This window comes from Chiloscyllium plagiosum, unplaced genomic scaffold (genome assembly GCF_037043375.1).
Source record: "Chiloscyllium plagiosum isolate Xiang-an unplaced genomic scaffold, Cpla_swu_hap1 HiC_scaffold_2, whole genome shotgun sequence".
Classification (NCBI taxonomy): Eukaryota; Metazoa; Chordata; class Chondrichthyes; order Orectolobiformes; family Hemiscylliidae; genus Chiloscyllium; species Chiloscyllium plagiosum.
In genome coordinates, this window is record NW_028270140.1 from 31,512,038 (window position 1) to 31,532,660 (window position 20,623).

General features: G+C 40.0%; 1 protein-coding gene across 8 annotated transcripts in view; it reads left to right on the forward strand.

The window, feature by feature from the left end:
* The window catches only part of pip5k1ba (phosphatidylinositol-4-phosphate 5-kinase, type I, beta a), a 160,477-nt gene that overhangs the window by 93,765 nt on the left and 46,089 nt on the right, over positions 1 to 20,623 (forward strand). For all 8 annotated transcript variants that reach the window (XM_087995742.1, XM_087995729.1, XM_043716969.2 and 5 more), the window contains exons 3-7: positions 1,895 to 1,984; positions 3,403 to 3,533; positions 9,534 to 9,651; positions 12,676 to 12,828; positions 17,693 to 17,992. In XM_087995742.1, the coding sequence (XP_087851868.1) occupies positions 1,895 to 1,984; positions 3,403 to 3,533; positions 9,534 to 9,651; positions 12,676 to 12,828; positions 17,693 to 17,992 (792 nt within the window). The remainder of the gene's footprint in view (positions 1 to 1,894; positions 1,985 to 3,402; positions 3,534 to 9,533; positions 9,652 to 12,675; positions 12,829 to 17,692; positions 17,993 to 20,623) is intronic.

Sequence of the window (20,623 nt, forward strand, 5' to 3'; positions counted from 1 at the left end):
ATAAATGTAAAGGGACAAACCATCTTGTTGAACAAAAGGTGTACCAAGTCCCCACTTTTGTGCAGTTAGTCTGTTTATAACATTGTTACTATCTATGGTCCTTTCCCAGTGACATTTGGTAACACTAACTCATTAGCCCTGAAGGACCATTTATTGTTTATCTCTTTTATCAGCTGATCTAATGATAAGTCATTTCAAAAGAAAGATTGATCCAATTTGAAAGAATATGTAGAAGTTTCAGGGTGTGTTTGAACATTCTGAATGTAACTTGTCTAGTAACTTAACTGATTGAAGGGTTTAAGAAAAATATAGGCGTAATCAGTTTCAAATTTGCTCTTTACTACTTAAAACTGAAAACATTTATTACATGCCTTGGACTGGTACCTATTTGTGCCCATTTATAATGTGCATTTTTGAACACTTCTACTTTGAGCCAGGAATGGTGTTGAATATCAGGGATCATGAAAAGATTATAACACTCTTAATTGTTCTGTAGCATAGGGTATGTATCTCAAACAAAGTACAAATCTCAAAGTGAAGCATGCAGATCACAGAATGATGGCAATTACAGCTCAGGAGAATGCAGTTCAGTCCACCACCTCTTCACTGTGCTAGCTGTTTAGTCGACTTCTATCTGCCCTTTTTCAAATGCTTATCAATTTTCCTTTTAATTTTAAAATGATGTCCTACTCTGCCTCAAATGCCATTTGTGATTTGTGATTGGATGATTAAAACCCTCATTGGAAATGCATATTTAAATTATTCTCTGTGTTATTCAGGCTGGCGCTCCAGTGTGATACTAACGGAATGCTGTACTGTTGGTGCTATTGGTAGGAAGTTAAATGCCGGGACTCCATTTTCCCCTTTACCGGCTCAGATAGCTATACAAAGTCCCAAAGCACAGCCTTTGAAGAAGGGCATCTCTTGAAGTGTTCTCCCTGATGGCCTGGCCTATATTTATCCTTCGATCCATAGATAATCTGGATGTTATCTCACCAGAGATTTAAAGTGCCTGGTTGAGAACTGTGCTCCTCCATTAGGTGTCTGAATCAGTGTTCAAGTCTGAACTCTACATTTGTTAATGTTTTGATCACTTGAGTTGTTTGGTCCCAGCTACCAGTGGATACCCGGAGTTTCTCATAAGTTGTGAATAGAGAATGTGCTCAGTGATGACCAATTTCTCCTCCTCTTTTCAAGTGGAATAACGTTTTTAATACGTAATTTCCTTTGGCCTGTCTGATTGTTTAGAAGCTCCTAGTTAATTAATTTCAAGCCTGATGTTTCCCAACATTTTTGTGGTTGGACTGAGCAGCTTGCTTCACAAATACTCCTATCTTCCTAGATGTAAAGAGAGGTTCAAGCAGACCACTGTCAGGGCAGAACTAACTGCTGCCTGTGATAAATATGTGACCCTATCTGACACTAGCAGGAAGGCAGGGGACAGCTTGCTAAGAGCTGTCTTCACTGCCAACCCCCCCACCACCGCCCCCATCCCCCACCCCACCCCAGGCCATTGCAGAGCACTAAAGAGTTGTTGCTGTCCTCTGACAAGGACCTTCATCCCTAGGGCCCTTTGATCTCATAATAGCCTTTTGCTGCAGAGTTTTAATGCAGTGAGCCAAGAGAGTTGGGCTTTTGCCAACTCTTCAGGCATCAGTTGAGACCCCTATCACCTCAATTAAATACTACAAGTCTCTACAGTTCAGCAATCTAGCTTCGGGAATAATAATTTGGAATCTTTGCCCTCTAAAGCCTATGACTGTCCAAGGGAAGAAGTACTGTGTACATTTCTTTTATGTGCCAATGAATAAAACTTTACATGACTACTGATATGTGTATTTATTTCTCATAAAGGTGTAATGTGAAATAAGTTAAACATTAAATGTTTGTTTAGATGACTTCCACAACTGAAACCAGAAACACTGCAGTTAGGCAAAATGGGCACAGTGGTGAAGGCAACTCTCGGGAGAAGATTTACAAAAAGGTAAAACTGTCAATGCTAACCCTTTGTATCTAATCACTGTCTGCTTGCTCTTGGTGTCAAGCATGGAAATTAACTTCTGCCAATTAGATTTATTGACTTGCCTGCTCCAAGGAACAAAACTCATTACTTGCTATCACACTGAAATGTTGAGTAGTAAACAGGTTTTTTTACCCTACTACATAGATTATTTTTAAAGAGGTTGCTAAGTCTCTTTAGTTAAGGTTTGTGGATGTAAAGTATTTAATTTTATAATTAGTTGTGTCGAGCTCTATGAAATGGGGATTCACTTTCGTCCCTTATAAATCCACAAAGACCCCTAAGCACTTAGAGTCATAGAGATGTATAGCACGGAAATGGACCCTTCGGTCCAAGCCGGCCAGATATCCCGACCCAATCTAGTCCCACCTGGCAGCACCCGGCCCATATCCCTCCAAACCCTTCCTATTCATATCACCATCCAAATGCCTCTTAAATGTTGCAATTGTACCAGCCTCCACCACATCCTTTGGCAGCTCATTCCATACACATACCACCCTCTGCGTGAAAAAGTTGCCCCTTAGGTCACTTTTATATCTTACCCCTCACCTTAAACCTATGCCCTCTAGTTCTGGGTTCCCCCGATCCCAGGGAAAAGACTTTGTCTATTTATTCTATCTATGCCCCTCAAAATTTTGTAAACCTCTATAAGGTCACCCCTCAGCCTCCGCTCCAGGGAAAACAGCCCCCCACCCTGTTCAGCCTGTCCCTATAGCTCAGATCCTCCAACCCTGGCAACATCCTTGTAAATCTTTTCTGAACCCTTTCAAGTTTCACAACATCTTTCTGATAGGAAGACGACCAGAATTGCACGCAATATTCCAACAGTGGCCCAACCAATGTCCTGTACAGCCGCAACATGACCTCCCAACTCCTGTACTCAATACTCTGACCAATAAATGAAAGCATACCGCACGCCTTCTTCACTATCCTATCTACCTGCGACTCCACTTTCAAGGAGCTATGAACCTGCACTCCAACACTTGTGCAAGAACTTTTTGCTTCTAACTTATAACCTTTGTCAAAAAGAAGATCATAGTGTGAAAATATTGACTTCAGTTCTATCCTTCACCGATTGATTTACAGCAGGGGTGGAACTTTTTTTTGTGTGATATTTTTTCTTGAAGATTGGGATTTGAAGGGGTCTGGTCAGCTAATTTAAACTTCTTAGTTCATGAGTAGAATGTTCAAGATTGCATCAATACAATGATGAGGGTTCGCTCTCTATCACAGTTATATGACTGGAATGTTCTGTGTTTTCTGTTGCAGAAATTTCCAGTGACTTGTTATGATGATAAATTATTTTGGTTTTAAACAGCCTTGTTTAATGCGCAGAGAAGGTTTCATAGAAACCATGAGTTGTTCTATTATTTTTGATGCAGACACCATCATCTGCACTTCAAGGCTCTATCCAACTTGGAATAGGATACGCTGTTGGGAACCTCACATCAAAACCAGGCAGGGATGTGCTTATGCAGGATTTCTACGTTGTGGAGAGTGTCTTTCTACCAAGGTTGGGTTTTAGTTTCTTAAAGTCTTTCTCTCTTGAAACATTTCCACATTTATCTCTGGAATTTGATAATATTATACAATGGAGATACCTTGAACACATGATGGCTGTACAACAGGAAATTTTCAGAATATGAATGACATTTTTTTTTGATTTTGCTAATTTAATGTTGTAGGGAATATATTCTGCCTATATCCTGGAGGTCATTTGTGTATTTGGGAAAAAAAATCATCCACAAATCATTGTGTTAAATTTGCTTATGGAAAGGTATTCTCATTCCAAATTTAAAAACATTTTGTTCATTTTGCATCACATAAAAATTTCATCTGGAAGTAAGCCATTTGGTTCATTCAGTCCATGTTGGTGGTTATCTTCCGTGTGGTCCATGTTCCAATCCCAGTATTTTTTTTGCCCCTCTAACCCTAATACGGTAAATACAATAATAAAGTAAAAACCGAAAGAATCAGGAACAGAAGTTGTTGGAAAAGTTCAACAGGTCTGGCAGCATTTCTGAAGAGAAATCTGAGTTAACGTTTCTAAGGAAAGGTCACCGGATCCGAAACGTTAACTCTGATTTGAACGAGTACCATCTGTCCTCTCCCATTGCAAAAAGGCAAAGAAATGTGCAGGTTACTTCAATCAACCTGTCATTGGGGCATACGGTCTACTTACCTGGAATTGCCCCAGCACCTGGCTCATTCTTTTCTCCACTTTTGAATGAACAACCTTTTTGGTCTCTCACACAGCTTGCATGTGCAAGAGGGTAAAAACAAGGACTGCAGATGCTAGAAACCAGAGTCTAGATTAGAGTGGTGCTGGAAAAGCAGATGCTGCCTGACCTGCTGTGCTTTTCCAGCACCACCCTAATCTAGCCCCTTGCATATACAAGAACTTGTCCTCATTCGTTCCCCTCCTGCTTCGGCATCAAGTGCCAATGGATTTGTTGCCTACTCTACTTGCCCCATTTACTTTGGCATGGTGACTTTAGTTACCCTTTCTGATTATTACGTACTCTCTCACAGGTTTTGCCCAATCTTTAATTGCTGTCTTTTTGAAAGTGGATTTTGCATTGATTTTAGCAAGAATACACAGCTCATTTTAAAAAAAAACATATGAGAGGAAACTCTGGTCAATAGTTGCTTAATGATTCACCTTCCCACCTCTCTTTCCTGGGCACTGCTTCTAATATTTCTTCACTTGGCACTTTGCCTGTTTATCTGATCTTGCCTTTGCAATGTTTTTCTGCATTAAAGGTGTCATTTATATGCACATGATTTTTTTGAGATTGTTCGATTTTCCAACTCTTCTTGATACTGAGGGCGGAATGTTGACTGAAAACCCACGTTTATGCTTGTCACGTTCGTATTTTAAAATATCAAAACAAAACCATTGTAAACACTTTATGAATGTCTAGTGCAATACTTTGCTTATTTGTGATTAGAGATGGCTACATGTATGTAAATGTTGGCTTAAAGAAATTTGATGTGCTATGTGTTTTTTTTGGTTATTGATTGCAGCACTTATTTTAAATGCAGCAAGTAAATACTATTAAGTGTCCAGGACCCATCCTTGAAAGTTGTCATAGATGTCAGAGCTCCAGCAAAGAAAGGCAGTGACAATCAAAAGCTTTGCAGCATATAAGTAAAACTAGGATTGCATTTACCTAGTACCTTCAGTGACATCAGATATGTTTACACGGTGTATCGGAGCTAGTGTATATTATTTTGAAGTAGAGTCATTGGCTGCAACAATTAATGCAGAGCAAGATCCCACAAACAATACAATAATGATCCGATAAAATGTGACATTGGTTGAGGGATAAACGTTGACCAAGGCACTGAAGAAAACCCTTTTTACTACTTTGAATTAGTGACCAAAGGAGCGCTTGTGCTGACTAGAAAGGACAGAAGGATCCTCTGAGGGCAGATTTGGTCTCCTTACTGCCACTGGAGGGGGTGCAGAAGAGGCTCACTAGATTGATTCCAGAGTTGAGGGGTTTGGCTTATGAGGAGAGACAGAGTAGGTTGGGATTATATTCATGGGAATTCAGAAGAATGAAGGGAGATCTTCTAGAGATATACAAAATTGTGAAGGGAATCAATTAAGTAGAAATAGGTAGGATGTTTCCACCGGTAGGTGAGACTAGGACAAGAGGGCATGACATCCAGGTTAGAGCAAGCAGGTTTAGAACTGGACTGAAAAGGGACTTCTTCACCCAGAGGGTTGTTAATCTATGGAATTCCTTGCCCAGTGAAATAGTTGACATTACTTCAGTAATCACTTTTGAAAAATAAAGAATTTAAGGGATATGGTGAAAACGCAGGTACGTGGAGCTGAGTCCATGAAAAGATTAGCCATGATCTTACTGAGTGACGGAGCTGGCTTGAAGACCTGGATGGCCTGCTCCTGGTTCTTATGTTCTATGTTCTTGTGTTCTGATGAATATCCCATCTAAAGAACAGCAGCTTCTACAGCTTAGCGCACCTTCAATACTGCAGTAGATTGTGACCTTTCAATATAGTGCGGCTTGAATTTGACAGGAATTTCTAAAGCATCTGGAATGAGTAAAATTTACCATCCCTTTCAGGGAAAACTTACTTTTTTGATAAATCATCAACATTGTCACCTTGGAATTGGTGTGTTCTTGCTTCCACAAAGCATCTTCCAGTTCTGGTGCGCTGCACACTTAGGAAGGTGTCGATTAATTTTTAATATTGAGCGGACTGGCCATTCACTCCAAGTGGGCAGAGGCAGGAGAAAACTGAGAAGGATAAGCTTCAGGAAAGCTGGAAAGAGAGGAAGAATGAATTTTTCTAGTAGTTTCAAAAGAAATTAGCAGGATGAGGGAATGTGTGAATTGTCATTTGGTTAGGTATCCTACTTTGTCTCTAAGTTCGCTCGATCAAATGAGGCTGTATGATTGAGATGGAACAAGCAAATGAGCAGCCACACAACTAGATATGTATGATAGACTTTTGGATATTAGTAGAAAGTTAGAGAAGTAAGTATGTCCCCAAATTTCTGAATGCAAAAGCAAAAGGGCAATAACAGTTGGAGACTTCAACTACCTAAATTTCAACTGGGATCTAAACTGGCTGAAAGGCACAGAGGGCACAACGTTCATGAACGGCATTCAAGAGAACTTTTTTTAGCCAGGGTGTAAGACGCGAAAGGTGTAGTTCTAGATTCAGACTAGGGAATGAGGCTGGGCCAGAGGATGATGTAGAAATGGGTGACCATTTGCAGCTAATGATCATAATGATGTTAGATTTAATGCCATTATGGAAAAGGACAAATATGGAACAGGAGTCAAATTTCTAAATTGGGAGTAGGCAAAACGGGTGAAGCTGAGAGAGAATCTAGAAAAAAATGGACTGGTTACAGCTTCTTGAAGAAAAATCAGTAGCAGGCATTGCAAAGAAAGATCTTTCAGCCCAGTAGATATGCAGCTGTAAAGAAAGCAGGTGATGCTATCAAATTTTGAATCACCTGGTTATCTAGTATTATATAGCAGAAAAATAGTGAATGATCACAGAAATGAATTAAAACTTGAGGTTGGCTAGAGTGCAGAAAGTACAGGGAGAAGTTTAAAAAAAAAAGAAATTAGGGAAGCAAATTTGAAAAACTATTTGGTAAAATTGAAGGAATGTCGAAAGAGTTTTTAATCAATTTGTTTAAGAGCAAGAGGATAATGGAGGAAGTGATAGGGTCTATCAGAGATTTACATGAAAACCTGTGCATGAATGCTGGTAGTTTATGCAAGATTTGTGGTGAGTACTTTGAGTTTCTCTTTCTTTACAAAGGAGAGGAATTATACAGACTTTCTAGTTAGAGGAGGAGGAAACATTAGGTTAAAAATAAGTGTAATGAGATGGGAAGTTCCTGGGGGGACTGACTGACTTGAAACTGGATAAATCCTTAGATCCCGATGAATTGTTTCCAGGCTTTTAAAGGAATCCAGGAAGGAATCTCACTGAGGATCATTTTCCAGTCCTCACTAGATTATCAACAAGGTGTTAGAGGTCTGTGAACATTATATTATTATTCAAAAATGATGCAAGAGAGACACTAAGTATAGGCCAGTCAGTCCGTTCTCCATGGTACAACAAATTCCTAGAATCAATATTGCGAGGCAGATTAACTGTTGCTTAGAAAAGCACAGATTAATCAAGTATGGTCCCTGAGGGGAAGGTCATATTTTACTAAACTGAATTTGTCAACAAAATAACAAATTGAGTGATTGAGGGTAATGCAATGGATGGTGTCTGTATGAGATTTTGTAAGACATTTGAAAAGTTAACACATGGCAGACTGATCAGAGAAACTAGAGCCCACAAGATGCTGACGGAGAAGAGTGATGTTTAGATCCAAAACTGGCGCAGAGACTAGAGGGACACAAAAGGGGACTGTTTTAAGAATAGGAAACATTTTATGTGAACGGGATGGCTGGTTATATTGGTTTGGTTGAGTGGATGGAATGGTGGCAAATGGTGTTCGATGAAGAGAATTGAGGTTATGTATTGGGGACTGTAAACGCATCAAGGGAATATACAATAAACAGGAAGGCATTGGGGGGTAGTGGAAGAATGGCTTTGGAATGTAGGGGACTTTAATTATGCATTTTTAGAATGGGATAGTGGTATGTGTGCAGGTAGCATTGGACTTGTCTTAAAGACACCGCTAGACCTAGTTTTGAAGAAAGATCACTGGATTTGAAACAGTAACTCTGTTTTCTTTCCACAGATGGTGCCAGAACTGCTGCATTTCTCCAGCAATTTAAGTTTCTGTTTTTCCTGGTTCTTGGGAATGTGTTGGTTCAAGAAGAGCAAATGTCATTGGGGGAACCTTTAAGGGACAGTGACAAATATGCATAAAGGTTTAGGATGATGGAAGAAAATGACTCTTGTCAGTTCAGGAAATAATAATCAACTAGTGGACAGCTGACTTCAATAGGGCAAGAACAGAGCTGGGCTGGACAGACTGGATCCAAACGTTGGCAGGAGAAACAATAATTGAACAATGGGCTACCTTACAAAGTGGAGATATACCTTCTCAGTGCATGAACTAATAACTGATCAAGGGATGAAAAACAAATCCAGAGCTACCTGACTGACACACGAGATAGAAAGTAAGTTAAAGAAGAAAACATGTGCTTCTGATAGTGTTTGGTGTTTTTTTTTTTAAAAGAGAACCAAGCTGAATACAGAGAGTTCAGAATGAAGGAGATAGAAAATACAGACAGCAAAAGTGGGGTTTATGAAAAGATTGGCAGCTAAAGGAAAATTGCAAAGCCTTCTGTAAGCACATCAATAGTAAAAAAGAAAAGTAGGAGGAAAAGTAGGATCGATGAGAATTGGAAAGGAAATTTATACAGAGGCAAGAGGCATGATTGAGATGTTAAAGTATTTGCATCCATCTTTACTTATGAAGCAGATGTGCCCAGACCATAATAACAGAAGGAAATTCAATCATAAGAGGGGTTTATAATTGATATAGAGGCATTGGATAAGCTGCTGGCATTTGAAGTTGATAAGGTACCAGGACCAGATGAGATGCAACCAAGTACAATAAAGGAAGTGATAGTGGAAAGTGCAGAGGCATTGGCAACACACATTCAATCTTCTCTGAATTCAGGGTGGCACCTGAGGACTGGAGAATTGTAAACTTTACACATTGTTCAAAACATGCAAAGAGAAGCCCAACAATTTCAGACCACTCTATTTAGTTTTGATGATGGAGAAACTTCTGGAAGCAATTAATAGTCCCATGGTAAAATGGTGAGACGGCATAGATTTTTTTTTCAGGGAAAATCATATTTAAATAACTTGCTGGAGTTTGTTGAAGGTGTAAAGAAAAAGATTGATGAGGGCAAGGCTATTGATCTGGTGGACGTGGACTTGCAAAGGAATTTAATATATTTGAATGCTTATTTTTAAAAATAAATGTTGATAGCAAGATATTAAGTTACTAACGATCATTAAGTTACTTCATGATGACTTTCAGCGAAGGAAGTAATCTTACACCTGCACATCGCTACCCAGACTTCAGATTCAAGACGTATGCTCCGTTAGCATTCCGCTATTTCCGAGAACTCTTTGATATAAAGCCAGATGATTATTTGGTGAGTTTCTTTTTGTAATGCTGCAGTTTTATCTTTTTAAAAAGTCTTGTGAAAAATGTTATTGAATTAGTTGCTTGCAATGCGAGGCATTGTTCTGTTGCATATGGTGTTACCTTGCGCTGGAATACTGTGACCTGGCCAATTAATCATTACTGTCAAGGAAGGCTACAGAATTCAACAAACATATCTACACCAACTTGCATAACATCTTTTTTGTAATAAAAGGTGTCTCAAAGACCAATTTATAAAACCGGATTTGACCATGAGCCCCACGATCGGATAGGAGAAAGTGAAGACTGCAGATGCTAGAGATTACAGTCGAAAAAGCACAGCAGGTCAGGCAGCATCCGATGAGCAGGAAAATCAATGTTTCGGGCATAAGCCCTTCATCAGGATTCGGGCTTATGCCCGAAACGTCAATTCCCTTGCTCCTTGGATGCTGTCTGAGCCACTTGATCGGATAAGTGATCAAAAGTTTATTTAAGGATTTAAAAGAGGAAAGAGGAGATGTTTATAGAGGGACACCTAGAGCTTGCATCCAAGGCTGAAGGCACAAACATAAAGGATAAAGTGATTAAAATTGACAGCGTAAAGAGGTCAAAATAAAAGGAGCCCAGATATCTTGGAGAGTTGAAGGGCAGGAGTAACAGAGAAAGGGAGCAAGGTCATAGAGAGATTTTGAAAATAAGCAATTTGAAAACAAGGTTGAGAGTTTCAAAGATGATGTATTGTTGGATTAAAACAAGCTAATTTAAGAAAAAAGACTTCTTTAAAAAAATGAGTTGAATTGATAAATGTGATCTGTTAACCTGTTCAGAGATGAATCCAAATTTCACTCAAAACCACAACGGAGCTTGAATATATTTCCAGGGTAAAGTGATGAAAGCACATATAGATTCAAAAGACTGTTGGATTCCTTTCTGGAAAAAGGAAGAAATAAGTTATGATGAGAAGCTGAGTAGATGGGTTACTGTTTCTTTTTTTTTAAAAAAGGACCTTTTTGGACTGGTTAATGTTATTCTGGTCCGAAGAGTGAAAACTTTGGATATCGCAGATTGGAATGAATGCACATAGTTTTTTTTCCCAAGTTTGCCTGTCAAGCATGAACTTGTTACAGTATAAGGGGTACACGGCACACAGTGTCCAGACTTGTTAAACAAACTACTTCCTCTCATATGCAGTTCTTCCATTCTCAAAGGCTGAACAAAAAGGTGAAAATCAGAAACAAAAACAGAAATTAATTGGAAAATGCTGCAGGTCAGGCAGCATCAGTGCAGAAAAAGCAGAATTAAGGTTTCATGTCCAGTGGCTGTTCTTCAGAATATGAAGGGTCACCAAACTGGAAACATTAACTCTACTTTCTCTGCCCAGATCTTGCCAGACCTGCTGAGTTTTCCTAGCAGTTTCTGTTTTTGTCTCACCAACAGTTGCTAACTTTTCACAAGTGGGAATGAAAGGAATATAGTTGCTTCATGCAGAGAGGGCCAGACAAAATAATGACATTTAATGCAATGCACAAATCATCAAATACCTAACGGTGGGAAAAAGTGATCCTTTGAATTGTTCCTTACCAAAAGTTCTGATTATTACCCCCATTATCAACCTCCAAATAATTCCATCTCCCTTTGAACCTTGCAGTTATGTTTAAGAACTCTTTGGATTTCTGCATTTTTTGTAGCTCTCGATGCAGAAAGTTAGGGGTTCTGCTAAATTTGACTCTGTTTCACTTGATTTCCTTCTTGTCCTACCAGTCCTTAAATTTCCTTTAATTATTGAGATTTAGTGGTGGATCCTGAGGTTTACTTGAGTCCTAGATAGTCTTTTATTCTCATCGCACAGTTATTGGTTGTCACTGGCAGCAAGTCATAGTAAAACATGCTCTATCTGAAGGTTGAGAGAAAAAGTCTAATGGACCGATCACTCCAGGATCAGGACTCCAGGATGAATACCTTGTAATTACTATGACAGGGCACGGAACAGTCACAGTCCAAGTATGAATACTATTTTATCCTTCTATTGCACCAGCTTCTGTTGGGTCAAAAGATCAACTTCCTGTGCTGAACAGATCTTGAATGGGGAAGCATTAATTAGCATTAGTTTAGCTATTTTTAAAACTGTGTTGTGTGTATTTGTTTATTAACTTGCTTTGAGCTTATGTGTGTATTCCAGATTAATACATGTAGACAATCCTTTATCCAAAACCCTCGGGACCGGCTTTCTTGTGGACTTTGGAATTTTTTGAATAAAGGATTAAATGGCATTTTCATAGTAAAGTAACAGAAGCACCTGCGATTACTACGAGGGCTGAGATAGCATTGACGCCTGCCAGTGCTAGGCCACACCGCTAGGTCACGCCTGAGTGGGTCGAGTGGGTGTGGAGTTGAGTTAACTGTATATATGCCAAACAATATGGTTATTGAGAAAACAAATGTTCAGGAAAAAGCTTTGGATTTTGGATAAAGGATTGTCAACCTGTACCTGTTCTGAAATAAGCTAGGACCCATATAATTTAAATTCATCCTGCCTATTTGTTTTAAATTAACATATACCACAAATGTCTGTGTAAACAGCATTTATTACATTTATTTGTTCCATTATGAAGGAAACAGCTGAGTATTGGATAGAAATGTACTGTCCTTAAAAAGAGCTAGCACTGACCTTATAGGCCAAATGGCTGCTGTGTGATGCATTCTTTTGTATGTAGACAGCAACTTTGAATATTGGATCTTCTTAAAAAAAGAATCCTCCATGCTCCCTGGAAAAAAAAGTCTGCAAATTTTAACAACCTTTATGACATTATTGTGGATTAATTCTAGTAAGGTTGTCTCGGATCAGTTTGGATTAAAAATAATTATACTAGCTTTCTTTTTAAACTCAGTGCTTTGGTTGAGTTATGGCTGTATCAGTCAACGGTATTTCAGCTATGTGATGAAAAATGTAATTTCAATTAACAAAATTACATTGTACGTGGTTTTGGAAGCTAAGCATGTTAATTTTTTTTAAAAAATCTGCCTTTCTCACTAGTATTCCTTATGCAACGAACCGCTGATTGAACTTTCTAATCCTGGCGCTAGCGGGTCTTTATTTTACGTCACAAGTGACGATGAATTCATCATAAAGACTGTGCAACATAAAGAAGCAGAATTTTTACAGAAGCTGTTACCTGGCTATTACATGGTAAGAGTCTTAAGTATTTCGGGATTCCTAAATTTTGTGCAAAAAATCTGTTGAAGAGGCCACATCAACAGGTCATTTAAAATTGTGAAGTTGAATTAAAAATAGTCAGTTGAAAGCCAAACAAATTAAGTCAAGCAAAGTATCTTCTAAAATAACATTACTCTATCAATGTTATGAACTTGACATTTGTAATGTTGGAACATGCAGTGGAAGAAGATTTGATAACAGCTTTCAAAATGCAATTAAGCAAGTACTTGAAGGAGAAATTATTGCAAGGATTGGAGAACAAAAGTTGGCATGTGGGATAAAATGGGCAAGGTTTTGACAGAGCTGGCCTTGATTTGAGAGGTTGAGGAGCTTCCCTCTGTGCTGCTCAATCCAATGATTTAATGTGAAATACTCACAAGGTGGTTCACTCGAGCACTAATGGGACAACATTTGGACCTACATAAGTTTATGTAGCAAATAGGTTAGGCCATGGGCAGGTTTTAAAGCTGGCCATGAAGAAGAGAGAGTAAATTGACATAGGGTGGAATCTTCAGCCTGTGTTTAGAAATGGGGCAGAATCGCAAGGGAAATTCAGCAAGGCTGATCTTGATGTCAGGAACAACTCAACTCCTCTATGACTCTCTGGCACGTTTTAAGTAATGGATTAGATTAGATTAGATATTTAGATTACTTAGTGTGGAAACAGGCCCTTCGGCAGCATAAGGCAGCACGGTGGCACAGTGGTTAGCACTGCTGCCTCACAGCACTAGAGACCCGGGTTCAATTCCCGCCTCAAGCGACTGACTGTGTGGAGTTTGCACATTCTCCCTGTGTCTGCGTGGGTTTCCTCCAGGTGCTCCGGTTTTCTCCCGCAGTCCAAAGATGTGCAGGTTAGGTGAATTGGCCAAGCTAAGTTGCCCGTAGTGTTAGGTGAAGGGGTAAATGTAGGGGAATGGGTCTGGGTGGGTGCGCTTCGGCGGGTCGGTGTGGACTTGTTGGGCCGGAGGGCCTGTTTCCACACTAAGTAAGTAATCTAATCTAATGGATGTTAAGGTGAGTTCCCTATGAAGAGGAATTAGTGCCTGTAAACTTACTTGGTGGCACAGTGGTTAGCGCTGCTGTCTCACAGCGCCAGAGACCCTGGTTCAATTCCCGCCTCAGGCAACTGACTGTGCGGAGTTTGCACATTCTCCCCAGGTCTGCATGGGTTTCCTCCGGGTGCTCCGGTTTCCTCCCACAGTCCAAAAATGTACTGGTTAGGTGAATTGACCATGCTAAATTGCCTGTAGTGTTAAGTGAAGGGGTAAATGTAGGGGAATGGATCTGGGTGGGTTGCGCTTAAGTGGCTCGGTGTGGACGTGTTGGGCCGAAGGGCCCGTTTCCACACTGTAAGTAAGTAAAGCTAAGTAAGTAATCTAATCTAAACTGCAGGTCTGGCTCCTTAATGTACAGCTTTCATTTGAACCATTCGCTGGTAGCTAATTAGGTGGCAAAAATGTTTGTCCTAGAGATCAGAGTGGGTACCTGGCAGCCTCCGCTCACTGTACCAAATGATGTTCATGTTGGACACCAGGCACCAACATCTTGGTATGCTGCAAGGGCACCAGCCAAATGAACCCCATATGCATGGACGTTGGTGTCTGACATGTGCCAGCCACTAAGAACCTTCATGGCCCATCTCTGATTCACTTAGTTTATTTCTACACTTCAATGCTGCACAGGGGCGAGCAATGGCACCTATCGTTGTAATGCTGCAGCAAGAACATTTTGTGTTCAGGGACATGCATGTGGCTTAGGGTGGACCAGGCTGCATTTCAAGGATGTTTGCTTGCTCTCTTAGTGTTGACTCGCTTTGAGCCGACCCGGGCGCTCATGACATATTTGTCCTGCCTGGCTTTTTTGCACCTTGCTCCTTAGGCTCGGAGATCCCAGGTTCAGAGTACTGTAGTGTTGCTCTGCTGTTTCATATAGAAACAAAGCCAGGAAGCTTATTTATCAGCACTCTTCTGTCAACTCGAGGGTAGCCTCTGATACTAGTCCGGAGGCATGGACTCTGGGCGGTCAGCTGCTTGTTGAGATCAGAGTTATAATGCTGTCTTTGTGAGAGGTGAAGAGCTGAATGTCCGGCAGCCCACCACCAGATTGAACTCTTTCTGATCTATTGTGGGTTATTTCCTCCTGGAGGGAAAGAGAGGCCGATGTTAATAGAGAAGAGTGTGGTTGGCACAGCTGTGCATGCGCTGGTGTAGATGGAAAGGTGTCTCGAGCAAGTAAGTTGGCAGCATAGTGGCCAAGCAAGGTTGGGGTGGATGGAAGTGAGAGGGGAAAGATGTTGCAAGTACGAGTGAGAATGGCCTTGTGGGTACAGTAGCAGAGATAGTTAGTGTGCCAGAGAGACGATAGTGCCAGTTATACTGGCAGAGTAGAGAATGCCATTGACCCTCTTCCTGCATTGCTTCATATAGCTGACTGGGTGGTAACTTCCAGCCAACTGGCATAGTCTGGTGTTATGGCCTCCTCTGACAGCTCTGGGAGAAGACGAAGTCTCATCTCTGCACCACCCATCCACCAGAACCTCCAGGTGCCTGCCCACAAAGCAAAACACCAAATTTCCCATCTCTACCATGTTCAGGACAAACATCAGGAGCCATGCAGGGCAGCTAGAACCAACAGTGCTTGTATAGAAAGTGCTAGTTGTTATGACATCCATAATGATTTTTGCATTTCAATTTATTTATGTGCATTATCAACACAAGGATTGACCATTCATCTCACCAAACCAGTCCAGCCTATTTGAAAGAGCTGTCCAATTGGTTCTGTCCCATCACAATCCTTTCTTCATTGGCCTCCAAATTTTCTATTTCAAGCATCTAATTCTCCTCAAAGTCAGTTGAATCTGATTTTAATAGTTCTTTTAGAAGTGCAATGCAGATTATCATCATTGAATTAGAATAAACATTGTCACCTCGTTTCTATGGTTTCTCTGCCAGCTATCTTCATTGTGTCCTCTAGTTACTGAGCCCCCTGAAAATGGAAACCATTTCTCAATTTATTCTGGCTTAATCCCTATAATTGAGCATCTTGATCAAATCTCCTCATAACCACCTCTGCTCTAAGGAGACCAATCCTAGTTTCTGTAGTCTCTCCACATAATGACAGCATTGCCAAACTTCACCTGACATCTGAAGGCAGTGACTATCCATAGTTCTAGAACATTAACGATCTTTTCTCTTTTCCTCTCCTTTGAGAAACGACATAAGGAGGGATAGGGAATGGATTAAGTTTCATGTCTAATATTAAACTCCAATGAAAATTTGATTAAACCTAATTCTTTTCCTCACTAAGCATCTATGTCCTGTTGAGGTGACTCCAAAGCTGCAGAAAATGAATAAACATGCTGTGCCTTTCCTTTTACAATACATAATTTTCACCTGTGATTATCTGCATTCACATGTAAAGATTGTGCACTTGGGACATGTTGATTTTGGGATCATAAATATGACCTCCCTTCTTCTTCCTACAAGTTTTCTTCTTTGCCCTTGCTTTTATGATAAGACTCTTGAGTCTCTCTTTCCAATAAAGTATCCACAAAATGTCATAACAAATACAATCCAGTTCTTGTGCCAAAAATCCAAAGCTGTGTTTTCAGTGGGTCATTGATACCACAAGCTCTTGGTCATTTTTCCACTCCTAATGTAAGTGCCCTCCATCAGCCCAGATGTGGCATCTCCTTCAGAATGAGGACTGAACCTGAAATATTCAGATCTTTGTGTCTGAGTTTGTTCCCTATTTTAAATCCATTGACATTTCCCTTTCACGTAAATTGTGTTTTTTTGTCCCTGATTAACTGGTCGTTCATGCTTTACCATGAACATACTGGCTGACCAGTTCATGCTGTAGAAATGTTATAGCATTTTGACCAGGCACAGAATTGCATCTGACTCATTGAGGATTTTTGCCAGCCACATGTTATATTACAAAGCTGTCTTTCTGGCTGAGAGCGGGGAATAAACTTCAATCCTTATTACTTGATTGGTAATTTATAGATAAAGAAACAAAAGATCTTTTGAGTCTGGCAAAGTTGAATCAAGTGTTAGAGGAAATGCATTCAATGGTATTATGCAATTACTGAGCCAAATTCAATTCCAGACAAAATCCAGAGAAAAGCTTGAAAGGGATTTACAGAAGACAGATGTGATACTTAACAATATGGTTAATGTATAATCCAAACAAATGTACTGGATGTAGGTTTGCTCGCTGAGCTGGGAGGTTTGTTTTCAAATGTTTCGTCCCTATACTAGGTAACATCAGTGAGCTTCTGGATGATGCACTGGTGTTGTGGCCTGCTTTCTATTAGTGTTTAGGTTTCTTTGGGTTTCCTAAACACACAAATAGAAAGTAGGCCATATTACCAGTGCTTCATCTGGAGGCTCGCTGATGATGTTACCCAGGATGGTAAGGAAATGTCTGAAAACGAACCATCCAGCTCATTGAGCAAACCTACATCCAGAACCTCAACCTGAGCTACAAATCTTCTCAAAACTCACTAATATAAATGTACATTTGATAAGAGGCTCAATCTGAACTATTTTTTAACAGGTCCGAATCCAGTTTTAGTTAGTCAACATGACACTTCAAAGCCTACATACCTTCTGTGTTTTTGGGATTATATTTATGCCTAATCTATAAAAAAATTTGTTAAATTCCATGTCTGTATTCAATTAAAATCAACTCTATCCATTTCATTGCCTGCTATGTGAGTGCTTGAATTGCCTTTGATCATTGTGCACAATTAGGATTGCTGCTGTGATTGTTCAAGTGTATCCACACAGTTGTTTTAAAAGAAGATCTGGATCAATGTTTCTTTTCTTTGCAGAATTTAAACCAAAATCCTCGGACACTTCTGCCAAAATTTTATGGCTTGTACTGTATGCAGTCAGGAGGTACTAACATAAGAATTGTAGTTATGAACAATGTGTTGCCACGTTCTGTCCGGATGCATCATAAGTACGATTTGAAGGGTTCAACTTATAAACGGAGGGCCTCCAGGAAAGAGAGAGAAAAAGATATACCCACATTCAAAGACTTGGACTTTATACAGGATACACCAGATGGCCTATTTTTTGATGCTGAGACTTATAATGCATTGATTAAAACACTTCAGAGGGATTGTCGGGTATGTATGACATAAATTACTGTTGCCCTTCATTGTTGAAGCTTTGTGCACCTTGGGACAGAATACATTGGGTAGAAATATAAAGAAATTTTATCATTCGCATTCTGAACAATGCTTGACTTCAATTAGATGTTAGCCCAGTATTTAATAAGTTTACAAATGAAATTTTGGAGGTGTTGTGGACAGCGAAGAAGGTTATCTCAGTACAATGGGATCTTGATCAGATGGGCCAAGAATCGATCTAGTGAACCCCCTCTGCACTCTGTCATCAGTTTATCCTTTCTTAGCACAGGGTACCAAAACTGCACAGGATTCTCCAGGTGCCATCTCACCAATGTTCTACACAATTGAAGCAAGACTTCTTTGCACCACTACTCGAATCCTCTTGTAATAAAAGCCAAATTACTGCTTGCCTCCTGAATTGCTGTAAGAGTTAGACTAGGAATATATCTATTCCTCTCCAGATTTCTAGGTTAGAAGGAACCACCTCCACTCAATATTTACCATTGCAAAATCTGGGTCATTAGGAATTTCATTTTTTTTTCAAAATAGATACGAGAGGAGGAAAGGACAGCACTGACTAACTTTGAGACTTGATTGCAAATGGTATGTTTCAGTGCTTTACGATCTAGAAAAACCTGTCCAGAGAGGGTATCTCAGTTTTTCAGTGTCTCCTACATATTAAAAGGGTTGGTTTTAACTCTGTCCCATTGGCAAGGAAAGGAAACTAAGCATGGTATAATAACAGCCAGCTTGAGTCTTTGAATCCCTACAGTGTGGAAACAGGCCCTTTGGCCCAACAAATCCACACCGACCCTCCAAAGAGTAACCCACCCAAACCCATTCCCCCCTACCGTATAATTACCCCTGACTAATGCACCTAACCTACACATCCCTGAACACTATGGGCAATTTTAGCACAGCTAATTCACCTAACCTGCACATCTTTGGATTGTGGGAAGAAACCGGAGCAACCAGAGGATACCCGTGCAGAAAAGGGGAAAATGTGCAAACTCCACACAGACAGTTGCCCGAGGACTGGAATTGAACCTGGGTCACTGGCGCTGAGAGGCAGCAGTGTTAACCACTGAGCCACAGTGCCACCCCCTTATTGGCATCCAAACCAGTGTGGTAAAAGTCATTACAATTATAGAGTCATAGAGATGTAGAGCATGGAAACAGATCCTTTGGTCCAACTTGTCCATGCTGACCAGATATCCCAACCCAATCTATCCCATCTGCCAGCACCTGGTCCATATCCCTCCAAGCCCTTCCTATTCATATACCCATCCAGATGCCTTTTAAATGTTGGAGTTGTACTAGCCTCCTCCATTTCCTCTGGCAGCTCATTCCATACATGTACCACCCTCTGCGTGAAAAAGTTGCCCCTTAGGTCTCTTTTATATCTTTCCCCTCTCACCTATGCCCTCTAGTTCTGGAATTAACTCCCCTTAATCATTCACTTGAAATTGCTAGCTGTATTTGTAGTCCCCGCATTCCAACTGGGTATAGAATCAGAGATTTGTCACATGGGTTCCCTCCACATTCCTCCCATTACCAAGTCAAGGGGCCTATTCTCTCGCTCAGAGGAAAGGAACGTGTTTCATGATTCATTTGGGTGATCCTTGACTGTCAAACAGTGTCCTTCTACCCAGCTCATGTGTTTTCTGAACTGATGGATAAACAATCGCAAAATAAAACTAAATAAAATCAGTTTTTTATTTCTGTGATTTAAGGTGTTTAAACTTGCTTGCTGTGGAGCCAAAAATGCCTGGAAGGTTGACAAACCCTCTTTAAGGAACTCAACACAAACATATTTTAGAGAACCTTGTGCATTGCGATAGAGATTTAATTTGACTGTAAAGCTCTTTAAGCCATCTGGATGTTATGAAACATGCTGTACACATAAGTGGTTCCTTCTCTCTCCCTGTCAGATGAGAGGAGAACGCAAAACTTTTCTGTGCCATTCATCCCACATGAGCACTCTGGGTGCTCAATGTACAATTTCATGTGCATTCTGATCTGTTTGCTTGATGCATTTAAAGATTTATAGTATTAAATTGAATCGTGTAGGTGTTGGGATATAAGTTTGTGCATAGTATATTGTTAGTGACCTTTCTGAATGATGGATTTTGTTGCAAAATGTGATGCCTGCAAAGTAAACTGAAATGAGAAAGATGCGATTGTTTAAACATTAAAAGGTTCAGGTCATGGGAATTGTAATTGAAAAGGAGTGGTAGGAGACTGGAATAGAAGGGTACTTTAAAGTTTGTGGTCTGTCTGAAAGCCACTGCTTGCCTGTTCAAAAGTAACTTGCAAGATTATTCAAAGAACAATCATGTTTGAACAAAGTTAAAAATCACATAACACCAGGTTATAGTCCAACAGGTTTAATTGGAAGCACTAGCTTTCGGAGCGCTGCTCCTTCATCAGGTGGTTTTGGAGGACACAATTGTAAGACACAAAATTTATAGTAAAAATTTACAGTGTGATGTAAGTGAAGTTATACATTGAAAAATACCTTGATTGTTTGTTGAGTCTTTCATCTGTTCAAATACCATGATCGTTTCACTTCTTTCATGTGTAAATCACAAAACGTTTTTTTAAAAGTTACATTCTCAGGTTAACTGT